This window comes from Varroa jacobsoni, unplaced genomic scaffold, assembly GCF_002532875.2.
Source record: "Varroa jacobsoni isolate VJ856 unplaced genomic scaffold, vjacob_1.0 scaffold_74, whole genome shotgun sequence".
Lineage (NCBI taxonomy): Eukaryota > Metazoa > Arthropoda > Arachnida > Mesostigmata > Varroidae > Varroa > Varroa jacobsoni.
In genome coordinates this window covers 347,887-360,374 of record NW_019212976.1, presented here as the reverse complement: position 1 = coordinate 360,374, position 12,488 = coordinate 347,887, and the positions used below count along the sequence as shown (strand labels likewise).

Here is a 12,488-nt window from a genome sequence, read left to right as displayed (position 1 = left end):
ACGCGTACCTTTTGGCGCTAACACGCAAAGCCTTCTGTCACGCCTAATTTCGTTCTGTATACCTCCTATTTTAGATACCTGCGCCATGGATTGGTTACGTCTAAACTTTGTAACTTATCGTTTTTTCCTTAGGGCCATCCTCTTGTCTCCCATTAGAATACTTTTCTACTCTCACTATCTGTAACATTAAAAATATACGCGGGACCCTATTCAGATGATTTCTCTACGCAATCGACCGTAGTCATGTGCACCGACGTCATTGTCCTAATCATCGAAACATCCTCTATGCCAGTCTTTCTACTATTTAGAATACTTCATCATAGCGAGCGTAGAACTTTTAGGCCGCTTTAAGTCTTTATCACTCCATTTTAATATCCGCTTTATTCCTCGGGGAGATTTGAGTCTAATGTATGGCACAATATCTCGTTTGCTCAGTTTTCCTTTTGAGCAGAAGCTAATGATGTACTACAAGATTATGGTGTGCCGCTTTGGCGAGTGTTTACATTATGAGTTTTACAAATTTATCCGGGGAGCTTATTTATTATTTCATAAGATCAATTCCCTGCGAGATCGTCACAGCTGTAAGTTAGATAAGTGGGGTGGTGAACAGAGATTTCGATTTAGCACTTGAAAAGTGACCAAACTGCCTCTGCTTTTCATCGGCCTCGATAATTTTTGGCCTGGTCTACCGAGAAGTTCGCCCGGTAAATAATTACAGCGTTGCGCTTTCAATTTATATATATTACATATTGAATTTATAACATACAGCACTCAATCGTCCGTGTTGACAGCGTGGTGGCAGGTATAACGGGGGGAAAAGAAGGGGAGCAAGGGGCGACAAAAAGGAGGGAAGGGTAAATAAAGACGCAGTGTTACTGTTTCTAGCCGACTAACGGTGGCCATCGATGAAAACGCGGTCTAGATACATCAAGAGCGTTGCGGCAACGGAAAGAATTCAGAAGCTAGTCTCGTCCGCTAGCAACGGAAAGGAAAGGAAAGGGATGGGAGATATGCTTCTGTCGTAGATTCAAGTGTTTCCATCTGGTGGATAACATAACGAAACAACAGCACGGCTATAAGATGTGGCTTCTTCAAGAAAGCGATTGCGCAAATAATCTAGCCTAGTTTACTCTATTCATACGCTACGCAACTTCGATGCCAGAATCCCGTTTAAAGATAAACGCATAAATTACTGCCGGACATTATTTATTTTTCATACGAATGAACCGAAGTTTGCGAAAATATCCAATAGAGCAAACACTTTTCCAATGACTTTGTATACACAATACCACCTGTTTTGGCTTTGTTGTCACATGCAGCGGACTGTCTAGCGGGGAGCAGAGACCGATAGGACGTATGCAAAGCCATAACACGTCGATTGTTCTTTTTTGCTCCATATTCCTTTTACAGACGGCGTATAAATCCTGATATTTCACAACTACTCGGGTGCTGCCCAAAAGCCGTAGTGATTATTGTGTACATCTTTCAGATACGTGAGTTCGGAAGAATATTTGCTCAAATAAATGTTTACGAATCTTAATAGATTAATTAAGCTATATATAAAGCATTACAAGTTCTTCATAATTGTTGTTCAGCATAAAACAGACACCCCTGGCCCCAAAAGAACGAGGACCCCTTCTCTGACATATGCTGATTGTGAACACAATATTAGCGCAATTATCAGCAGCATTCTCGTAACAGCTATGGTCTTCGATACCAGACCTAAAGCCAGAAACCTTGTTCTCCGCCCCAACATCGACGCGAGCAGTTCTCGTTAGCAAACTAACCTGAGAGACTGCTTTTCCCAATGCTCCTGTATAATGATAATAGTAGTAGTCTCCACGGATTTGGTCTGCGGGTTTATGCGCATCGTTGATTTTGAAACTGTAAGCCGTTCAGATTATTTTTTTCTTTTAATAATTAACATCATTGAAGCAAAGCAGTTGTTTGATAATATACCGATTCATTTCAGATTCATCCGGCCTCAACCCAATCCTATTTACTACTAGCCTCTTTGAGAAGAAACACATGTGAAAGCTTACTACTAGTGAATAACTTGAATAGAGCACTTAACGCTTCGAACTTACTTGAACATGTTAGTGATGACCTGAAGCGGATTTCGAGTTCTCGAATTTCCGAAGACTTCACCAAGGTAATCAGCTTTATTCATTATTTAGTTCTCCTTTTACACGAGTTCCCAAGCTCGTTCCCTAAGTTAAAACACCGTAAGCCTGAAAGCAAAGAGAAGCAGAATTATGAAATGTTTGCATCATTGGTGCACTTCAGTGCAATTCGCGCAGCTAGGCAGCGTGCGTACCGGCGGCGCTTGTGATTGACCTGATAGCTCAGTGTGTAGGAAGTATAAATATAATACAGACAATTAAATTTATATGCACGATACTAAATGTGGACGCACTATTCCCTTAGGTGGTCAATAAGGCCTACCTACCCCTGTCTGTCGAGTCGTATTTCCATTATGGTTTATCAAGGTTGCATAACTTTGTTCTTCAAGTTGCCAACAAAGTAATGAATGCATGGGCTACCTGTCCACCAAATATCTAAATGGCGTGTTCAATTGCGTAACTGTTCGTCCCTTACGCCCTCATTACAGATTCGCTTATCACTTTTTTAAAGCTTGCATACATGCACGTAAGTACGTGTAGCTTTCCTGGACGTACATTTCCTTGAAAAGGCTTCCAATTACCGCATCAACTGCGAGAACGCTGTTAGTATGCTACAAATCTGAATGCTTACCATGTACTCAAATAACATTATCTGCCTGGAGCGCAGACCGTACGACGCGCCCTGGGCAGCTGACATGATAAAACGTGATTTCCAAATGAGGACCCACGTCCATGTTCCTAGTGAGATTTTGTTGTTATATTAAATCTGGGCTAAAGAAGAAATCATCTCGAATTATAGCAGGGCTGCATGATGCACACGAAAGAAACCGATGAAGCCAATGAGAGGGAGCTACAAGATATTCTAAGCATTGTGTTAAACATAGAAATCTGGCCCAACGACAAGCGTTGTACCAATGGGAAGTACCTCTACCGAGCGGCCTACGTTACCAAAACACACACACACACACACATTGAATTAGACTATTATATAGATGCGACGTATTCGTTGTGTTTGAAGAAAAAGAACCTATAAGCTGCATCATACAGTCACTCTCTTTCACTGAAATCACTGTGAGAGACTCAACGTTGGGTTCCTTGAACACCAATTGTTAGATGCGACAGTTTTATATATCGCATCGCCATTTAACCTAAAATGAGGTTATAATGCTACTTTTTGTCAAAATGTTTTCATTCTTTTTAAATCGTTAGTTAATGGATATACTATCAGCCACCGATACATTCGTATGCCCTTGTCTCCTTTTTGCCGTTCTCACCTATGTACACACACACACGCCCACATCCGATTGCGGTCGAGTTAGTGTATAGATGTACGTGTTATATAAACGCTGTTGTTTATTGCTTTCTGTGTTTCAAACGTTTGTTTCGGTCTTTCTTGTTGTTGTCTTCTATTATTATCTTATATTAGTTATATATATATATCATCGGAAAGCTTGTTATTTACTATTATCAATCTATGGTTTGTCCGGATCACAAAATATAACTTTCACACTGAGTTATTTAAACTTATTAGATACCCGTATGGTAAAGGCTTTATTGTTAAGAGGCGTATGCCTAACTAACAATAATCGTCCTTCAAAAGTAGCCAAAAGGCAATTTCCTATAAATTATAAAAACTGAAAACGCCTTCGACCCAGACAATTCGGCAACTTTTAAACCTCGAACGAACAAAAAGGTGAGAAAGTCTCTTTAATACTATGCTTAAAATTTTAACTAAGGATAACATTTTGTTAATTAAACAAAAAAGGCGATAATAGCTTTGTAGAATAAAGAAGGAGCTTTCTTACGAACAATATATAGCACTAGAGTATTAGCAATCGATAAGTAAGAAATAAATTTCAATTACCTATTTACCAAATAAATATTATTACCTATTTAACAGCCTTGTTGTAAAGAAAGTTTTCCCGCTTAAATAGAAAGTACCATTTTTTATTCCTGTGACATCGTATTACGCATTATACCCCGTTATTGTTCATGACTTTCCCCGACCTTTTTTTGCCAAGTGATGTACGCCGTCTCGTTAACATTAACCTATGTTACTATTACATTAGCCTATTAACTTCATTTTGGAAAAGTTTTCTAATCTCGTTTTGATCTGAAGATAAAACCACGACGGTCGCTGCCCAGTAAACGGAAAAGTTGAAAAATCATCTACACAATTTTGACGGTGTTTGCCACGTGCGACCTCGCGTTGCTCTGGGATGGAGTTAAATAAGCTCGTTTGTCGAGCATATTTACCGAGCACAAATAAGGTGCCGATCAGCAGCTTTGTTTACAATACCCAGCGGAGTACGCCCTGACCGTCCTATCAGGCGCAAAGTATAATCCCTGTAATAAGTAAAAGTCTGGTTGGACCCTATGCCTTGGCTCCTCATTTGGAACCATCTGTTACGATCTCAACTTCATGGCGGCATTCAAGTTCTTATTACTGGTGTCAATTCTATACGAAAATTGGTCATTATGGCTGCGTGACACTCGATAGAAGGCGAGATATTGAGATGCAGCATTAAGTCGCAATTCCTTGTTGGATTCAAAGATTTCATGAGGTACCAAACTCTAAATTTCTGTGTAAACCCAATGGATTTAAGATGGTTAATAAGGGTTGTGCGGCTTAATCCAATTTTTGGCCATTGTATGAGTTGTTAGTCTGCTATCTTCCTTCAAAAGCACTTTTAGATGACCTGTTATCAGCCACTGAAATTTGACAAACTAAGCTTGAGCAGCCCCTGACGGTAAAGTCGTTACCGTACATGAGACAAATATCGTGGCCTGTTTCGGTAGCATTTTGACCGATACCGCGGAAGGAACAGAAAATGCTTTTTTTTTTTCTACTTCGAGGCATTTATTTCTAAGGCGCTCTTTCGAGTTGCAATATATTGTAGTTGCAGTGTGCTAACAGAGCAGAAAGAGCGTTTGTGAACGGTATATTAAAAACAAACAACACGTGAAGGAAGGTGGAAAAGGTGCGTTTCATGAAGCGTGAAAACTTTTTATCAATTTTCAGCCAATACGGGTGTTTCTTACATTGTATCATATATATAAAAGGCCTAAGAAAAAGTCTAAACGGTAGAGTGTGAGAGGAAAAGAAAGAAGAGAAAAGACATACATATAAGCGTTTGATCGAAGAATTCATAAGACTCCCTAAGGATCAAGTTATGCTTTTCACTCTCATCGAACTCATATTTAAATCTTATTGCCAAATGGAGGAAACAACATTCGAAGGTATATTGCCTTCTATCTTAATAGTATCTTGAAAAGTATAAAAGGCCAAAGCTGCAAAACAGAATGTGGGATAAATTGATCGTATAATAAAAGTAACAGGACATATTTTTTTCCTGAGTTTTTTTAAGATGATAATAGGATTGTTTTTCATTTTAGTTGGAGGCTACACCTTTTCTAGTCTTGTCGGTGCAATTTTGCGATGTCAAGTGACAGACATAGCATGAGTTATTTAGGCAGGCATCTGTGTCGTATCGGCATAAGCAAGATAGGCTGCTATCAACGCGATGAGTCTTAAAAATGCATATAGGCGTTTTTTGCCTGGCTTAACAAAAGTTTAAAAAATATGGGTATATTCCCTATTAATACACTGCAAAATAAATCTTAAACCCTGAGAAAAGTGTGTGCTTGTTGAGTACCTGTTTTATTATTGAAGCATGGGCAAGTTAAACACGCTTCAAGAGATCATCCCCATATCACTTTGTTTATTCATTCCAGATTTGGCCTTAATACCCTTTAGATCGGCTTATAGTGTATTTTGTAGGATCTAGCGTCCTCTTTATATTACTGTCTAGTTTACGTAAAAGCCTTTATAATAACAGAGGTTCATAGCTAGATCAGCAAATAAGCAAAATCACCGAACAATTTACGCTAGGCCTCTTTTCAGTCGCGCTATCATTGATGATCGCGAGTACGCTTCCGTAAGTTGCCTCGTTTTTCCCCAAAAGGTTTTTTAGGATAATCTGTTTGAAAGACGATAATCAGGCTTCACACTAGTGAGGCGAACAAAGCGCATCGTATGATGATTTACAAGGGGCTTTTAAGACGACTAACACTCAATGGCAAATCAACCTAAATTTTCTGCAACAGAAGAAAATTTGTACGTTTTAGATACGATTGGACACAGCAAATTATCTATAGCAGTGTTGAGATAAGGGCTATGGGACATCGTTTCCTGCAATGTCATCTAACAGAAAATAAGAATAAGGGACTATTAAAGGGAAGTAACGTTACGCATTGAAGCAAACTAAGTAAAAAGGACTCTACATTTAAACAAGGGTAGGACGTTTAGTGGCCTTATACGCTTACCTAACAAGCCGAATTTGCTTCAAAACGTGAAGAACGCCATTAATATTTCGTAAAAACTGTTACGGCTACTGGGTATTTGGGCCAAGCAGCGCTCTCTACGTGCATTTTATATGTTGTAGAAGCGGCGCGTATATATCACAGTAGCTTCTGGCTCATGGGTGAGCTATCACAAACTAGTTCGAATATCCGGCTCATGGACTTTCAATGGCCCCTAGAGAATGTCATCTTTTTTTTTCTCGTTGATCGAAGTAATTGTCTTTTTCAGTCCATACTAGCTTATGTGGGTAGAGTTTGGCCCTTTTTTCATTTTGTATTGTAGCCTCTGCTGCTTCTGTAGTGAGTCAACGGGTAGGCAAGCGAATCACAAGTGGATAAGTCCCTACTAATCATCAAAGACGAATGGCGGCGTCCTACAGCACGTCCTATACAACCAGAGATAGCAGGACAGGTTTTCTCATCATTGTTAAAATGGCGCAAAAAGGCCCGTTTGCTTCAATATGCAACTAATTCAAGAGCTAATTTTTCTCTGTTAAATTTTTATATATATTACATAATTTTATATATATATATATTATATGCTATATAGTTTTAGTGAAAACGGTATGCGCCCATATGACAAACGTAAGGTCGACTATATTCAGCTATTCAGGCCCTTTAATACACATTTAAGGACAAGATACCTTTTAAATAGTCCCTAAAGACGCGCTTCGACAGTGTAAGCAAAGCGATACGATCAGTTCAGCTCCAAAATCTGCTGTCCCGGCTCAAAATAGAGGCTTCTTTTTCATAAATGCGTGTCTATTTTCATTTTTTTTTTAAAAGTTGCCCTTTACTGAAATGCACATACTGTTGTGAAGCTAGGCAGCCTCACTTGACATGTTGCGTTGACACGCTTGAGCGTATACAGTCTATATTTACTCGGCGCATGGCACGTAGAAAAAAGAAGTATTGATAAGTTATTTGTAAATGTTGCTCCTATCTCAATACTACACATAATGCAAACATATTTATCTCATAATTTTCTGATGTGTCCATGACATAAATCTGAAATAATTTCAAGAGCTGGTGGCTGAGTCTTACATCTGTTGAAAAGGGTCAATTCGAAAGAACAAATTCTATGTTTACGTAAAGAGTATGCAGATCAGTAAGAGCTTAGTTAAATGCATTAACTGTATGAGTTATTAGATATTTATTCTGAATATAAACATAGTAATCGTTTATGTTTAAATATTTATCTGCTAACCTATAATGACTAGCAGGTCTTCCTGTGCTTTGGTGTCTATTTGGCTGTCTGCGGGCGTATGTGAGTGTATCTACATGGGAAGCGCCGAAATTACCCCTGGGCTTGCATTCACATATATCCTCATGCTTCGCACGCACTCATAGAAGCAGTCCATACAAACGTCAGCGGTGCTCCTTCCTCTTTACTGGTGTTCTTGTTCCATTTCTGTCGCCTTTGATTATGCACAACAATTTCTAGTGGTAATAGCTGGGACCCTTCCATAAACGTGTCCTTGTGACAAGTACATTCTATGTTCGCCAACTAAAATGTAGCTATTTTTCTACTGTAGAGAGGAAAAAATTTCTGGTAACCAGAGCAGTCGCAGTGAACAACGCGAAGGTAACGAGTCTTGCTGCCAACCTCTGATGTCGGGCGTACAACAACTACCGTCCCCCAACCCGGTATTTCTGCAGTACCATTATTACCGGCTAGAGTCAACGCACGAAGGGTTCAAAATTTATCGAGGGACCAATCGCTTCTATGCTCTCAGGTAGACACATTAAAATGGCCCCATGTGGTCGAAGTCGTTTGTTTAGAGAAAACGTGAAAAAAAAAAAGAAAAGTATTAGAACAACGTAGCCATATAAGGTCTGTTTCCGTAGTAGCGCAGTCAGCAGTATGTTAGCTAAACTGCCATCTTAGCGTGATGGCTTAGGTTTAAATACGGACGTAGACACACTTAGTTAGTCTGAGAGCCGGCTGTCTAAAGTAATGCCTAAAGGCTTAAGTGCCGAACGTTAAACGCGAAAAACGTTCGCTGTTTAAAATTTGGCGGGCATTGGTTTCTTCCGCCAAGCGGCCTTTATTGTTGATTGACCATTAGACAAAAGTAGTTGATTGGTGTAAGTAAACAAGTATCGCAGATGGCGGTGTTGGCTCGATAAGGTCGAGGACCTTCTCGAGCAAATGGATGGACAATAGACTGCATACATGACCCTCATCGACCGCTTTCTAACGAATGACTGCTAAGCACAAAATAACAAACGGGACGTCAATGTTCGTAAGTGGCTACCCTTCTTGATTGTATTGAAGTTGTGGCCAAAACGAGGTGAAGTGGGAAACCTTTTTGGGCTGGACGAATAGGACGAAGAAGCGAGCAAATAAAAAGCACTGACAAATGCGATTCTTTGCCTTTTCCAACATGTCATCACGGAAACGTTCACTTAGGCGTATGAACGCTGAACTGTCTTCTCACAAGGGAGTAACCGACGCTGCACAATTAGAAGGAAAAAGTGATGGGCTGCACTCAGATTCTCAGAGTCTTCACGTGCTACGTACGTTAATCAAATCTAGTAAGTCTTGCATTAAAAACCAACAATACGAATCCTTCAAAACTGGATATTCTGCAAACATCTAAGGGTGTTCTAATTCATTTCTGATAGTTGCACGACTAAGCTGATGTGAAACTTGATCACAAATACGCATTGCATAGGTTTCCAACAAGCTCAATATGTAGACGAAAACACTTTGTAGAGATAGCTACGGCTGCTGGTAATGTTGTTGGTATTGGTTGTAGTAGGAAATGGGTTTTTAGATCGCGACGTATTTCTAGCGCACAGACATTTGAAGTGGTACGACCGGGCCAATATACGAGAACATTAGTTTTCACCCACTTCAGGCACGTCTCAAGTATGCTCAACTGATTCACAATGTCACGTAAAAACAGGAGGATCACCAATGACGTTGTTAAGTGATAACCTTATCTAATAAATGTCAAGGTGGATGGACTAGCAAACTCTTCTCAGCTCAAGTAAATGTTATAATCCAGCCGCAAAATCCGGCTTCTTTTGCTACCGCATGCAAATACCGTCGTGTGTTCTTTAAATAACAGTAGGGAGCATTGAACGGGATCATTAAGCGGGGTTATTGGTAAAGAGCACAACTTAATATCGACTTCAATTTAAATAACAATACCTTCTTTGGTAGGTCAAAATTAGACAAATATATATACATATATATATATATATTCTCTGGTCCACAGATATAGCTTGAATTGAATAGGAACGATAAATGCTGGAGTACAAACATGTAACTTGCGTTATGTTATCTACTCGCCGTAACGCAATCATGGTCGTCCTTGATCCCATGAAAATCCTCAGAGATCGTTAAATACGAATTCCTCTAGGTCTCGACTTTCATAAAATCTAAAAGATCGATTGATAAAGTCTTCCTGGCCTTTTGAATATCGCTCTCTTACGATGTTAACCGTAGCTGGAACGTAATGAATGCTTGTTTTGTCTTCAATCAGTGCGTAGCATCGAACCGTAGGCTATTTACCTGTCATACAATTCCGTGATCAATGTAGATATTTATCAACATTGATACCTACTTGTAGTCAATCTGGACTTAGCAATCCATGTAACCCCACTTAAATTGATAGGCGAACGTTTATAATTTGTATATTCGAAATGAAATTTGTACTTGATTTCAACTTTTGCCTGAACTGTAACAGTTGCTGTACAGTTTCAATGCACTGAGAGAAAAGCTTACCCATTTCCGAACAGAGCTATCACTGGGTTTGAATCAATTTATAATGTCGAATCTGTAACAATACCGTACGATCAGATCAGGAATCAGCAAACCTTTAATCCATTTATTATATTTCGTAGTAGCGCAACCCTGTCGGTTATATTGCAGTAGTATCATACGCACAGAGAACATCTAGGAGGCCTCGCATTAGTTTTTGCCGGGGTAGCGGAACAAATCTGCACTCAAATAAACAACAAGCAATCGCTACGTTTCGTGCATAAGCGGGAGCAGAATCGAATTCCTGAAGAAAACGTTCCCACGGGCTTAACAACAGCTGTTTGGTATGAGCGCTGCGTCAGGCGTTAAGTACTGAATACGTATATCAAGGTATGATACATGGTAATCGCGTCCCCCTGTGATCATTATCATGATAGTGGTTTCATGTGTAGCAGAACGGGGAAGACTTCCGGACTAGGCCAATTTTCTCATGGAAAAATAGGCGAGCTACAAAAACAAAGGGAAAACTACTTATCGTGAGGTCAAACACCTTAACAGCAATAACAAATAGCGGCACATGATTACGCACTTCGTTTACAAGTATCGATATTACCGTTGAATCGATTTAAGAATCAGGCTTCGAACTTGTCTGATGTTACGATACTGCTAAGTTACCGTCACTTGGCAATAACGTACGGGACATTACTACATCATGTTACATGGTACATCATACTAATTCAGTACCGAGATTACCTGGCGTGCGTAATAACGTATTGTTGTGGTGAACTTTTTATTGGCGTAATGAAAATGATCCTCCTGCTAAGCGGAAGAACAAGTGCCTCGGTTGTTTATATCAGCCTCTTACCCTGCTACGGTCAATACACGATGAACTCTAACAATGACATCTAACTATATATAATCAGCGCACAAAGTTGAAGTAATTTTGAAGAACGTTAAGTACGAAGTGTTCTGTTTAGGTCTAAAAAAAAAAGGGCTTAAAGACATTACTTTAAGCATATTCTCGAACCTGGCGAATCAGCAATAAAGGACGTAGCTTAAAAAAGTAAATTTAAAAAACGAGATGAAAAGTAACGAATCAGCAATCCTAAACGGTAGTAGTGGACTGCAGAAATTGTATTTTCTACGAATAGGCCTATCAAGACGGCCTATTATTGCGTTTATCGTAACCACAACCGGTTGCATAACAGTTGTAGGTTTTATGAAGCTAATAATCGCATATAAAAACGTGGACTAACTAAGAGTAATGTATATGTTTGATTATTTTACGAATCATTTTCTGATGGTATATAATGAAATAAATTAGTCATCTAACTGTTTAAGGGAATACTTTTATTTAAAAAAAGAAAAATAATCCGCAATCGAATGTTATTATGAATGTGTGTATACGTAAATAATGATAAATAAAGATGTTAAAATAATCTCGCCAGAAAAACAATATAAACTCTCTTAGATTGTTTGATTTGAGCCGATTTCCATTTCAGATAATCCTGAGTTTTCATTTGATTTATCTGTAATATATATAGAAATAACATATTTTAGATAAATTGATGAAGAACTCTGAATGTACTGCAGCCTGAACAATGGGTCGACCCGCTACAAATTGAGCATATATTAGTTCCGTAAATGTCTAATGATCCCCATCATCCAACTGTGCTAGTCTAGCATCAGCAAACGCGTAGCAGATGGTTCTGTTAGTAAATTTACGCTTGCGAGCTTCTTCGATATATATCTAGATATATTTGTGTATCTTTGAAGGCCCGTTGCACCAAATCGATGCCATTTCATTCGACATTGGTGAGACAGAGACCAGGTGATTTTTAAGACATAGAACACTATACGTGGCCCCAATTGTGAGTGCCTCCATCGTTTAACTCCTTGGGGCACTACACTATGACTCCTTCTTTCGTTTCTAACACGTTTAGGCCCGATTTATGTATCTGTGTGTCTGACGCATGTGTTTTGCGGAAACGTCGTGACACACATAAAAGCAGTACATCGCCTTAGCATAGGAAGCTGCTTGTCATTCCCGACCTTCTGTGTGGCCATCAAATTTTTATTACATAAATAAGTGCATCAAGATAACAATAAATACGAACTGCATCATCAAAGCTTTGAAGCACTTGACCCCTACACTGTTACGTAGTTGCTTACACGTGCGCTTGCTATACCAATATTCCTATAGCCAAAAAGGTCTCTAATAAACAGCTGGTAATTATTTTTTAAAACATTCGTCTGTCAAAAGAGTGTCGACCGTCTTTAAGCCAAAATTG

The 12,488-nt window shown here is 39.1% G+C and overlaps 1 protein-coding gene and 1 long non-coding RNA gene across 4 annotated transcripts in view; one reads left to right on the top strand and one right to left on the bottom strand.

Moving 5' to 3' along the window:
• The window catches only part of LOC111263005 (uncharacterized), a 34,717-nt gene that overhangs the window by 12,144 nt on the left and 10,085 nt on the right, over positions 1–12,488 (bottom strand). For 2 of the 3 annotated variants that reach the window (XM_022837702.2, XM_022837711.2), the window contains exon 3: positions 2,088–2,231. In XM_022837702.2, the coding sequence (XP_022693437.1) occupies positions 2,088–2,170 (83 nt within the window). In that variant the 5' untranslated portion in view covers positions 2,171–2,231. Of the gene's footprint in view, positions 1–2,087; positions 2,232–7,692; positions 7,796–12,488 lie in introns of those variants that run through there. The other variant, XM_086969375.1, reaches the window with a different exon arrangement.
• Positions 8,586–11,778, top strand: LOC111263019 (uncharacterized). The gene is made up of 3 exons (XR_002681979.2): positions 8,586–8,731; positions 8,899–9,023; positions 10,369–11,778. It is a non-coding gene; the product is annotated as an uncharacterized LOC111263019 (long non-coding RNA).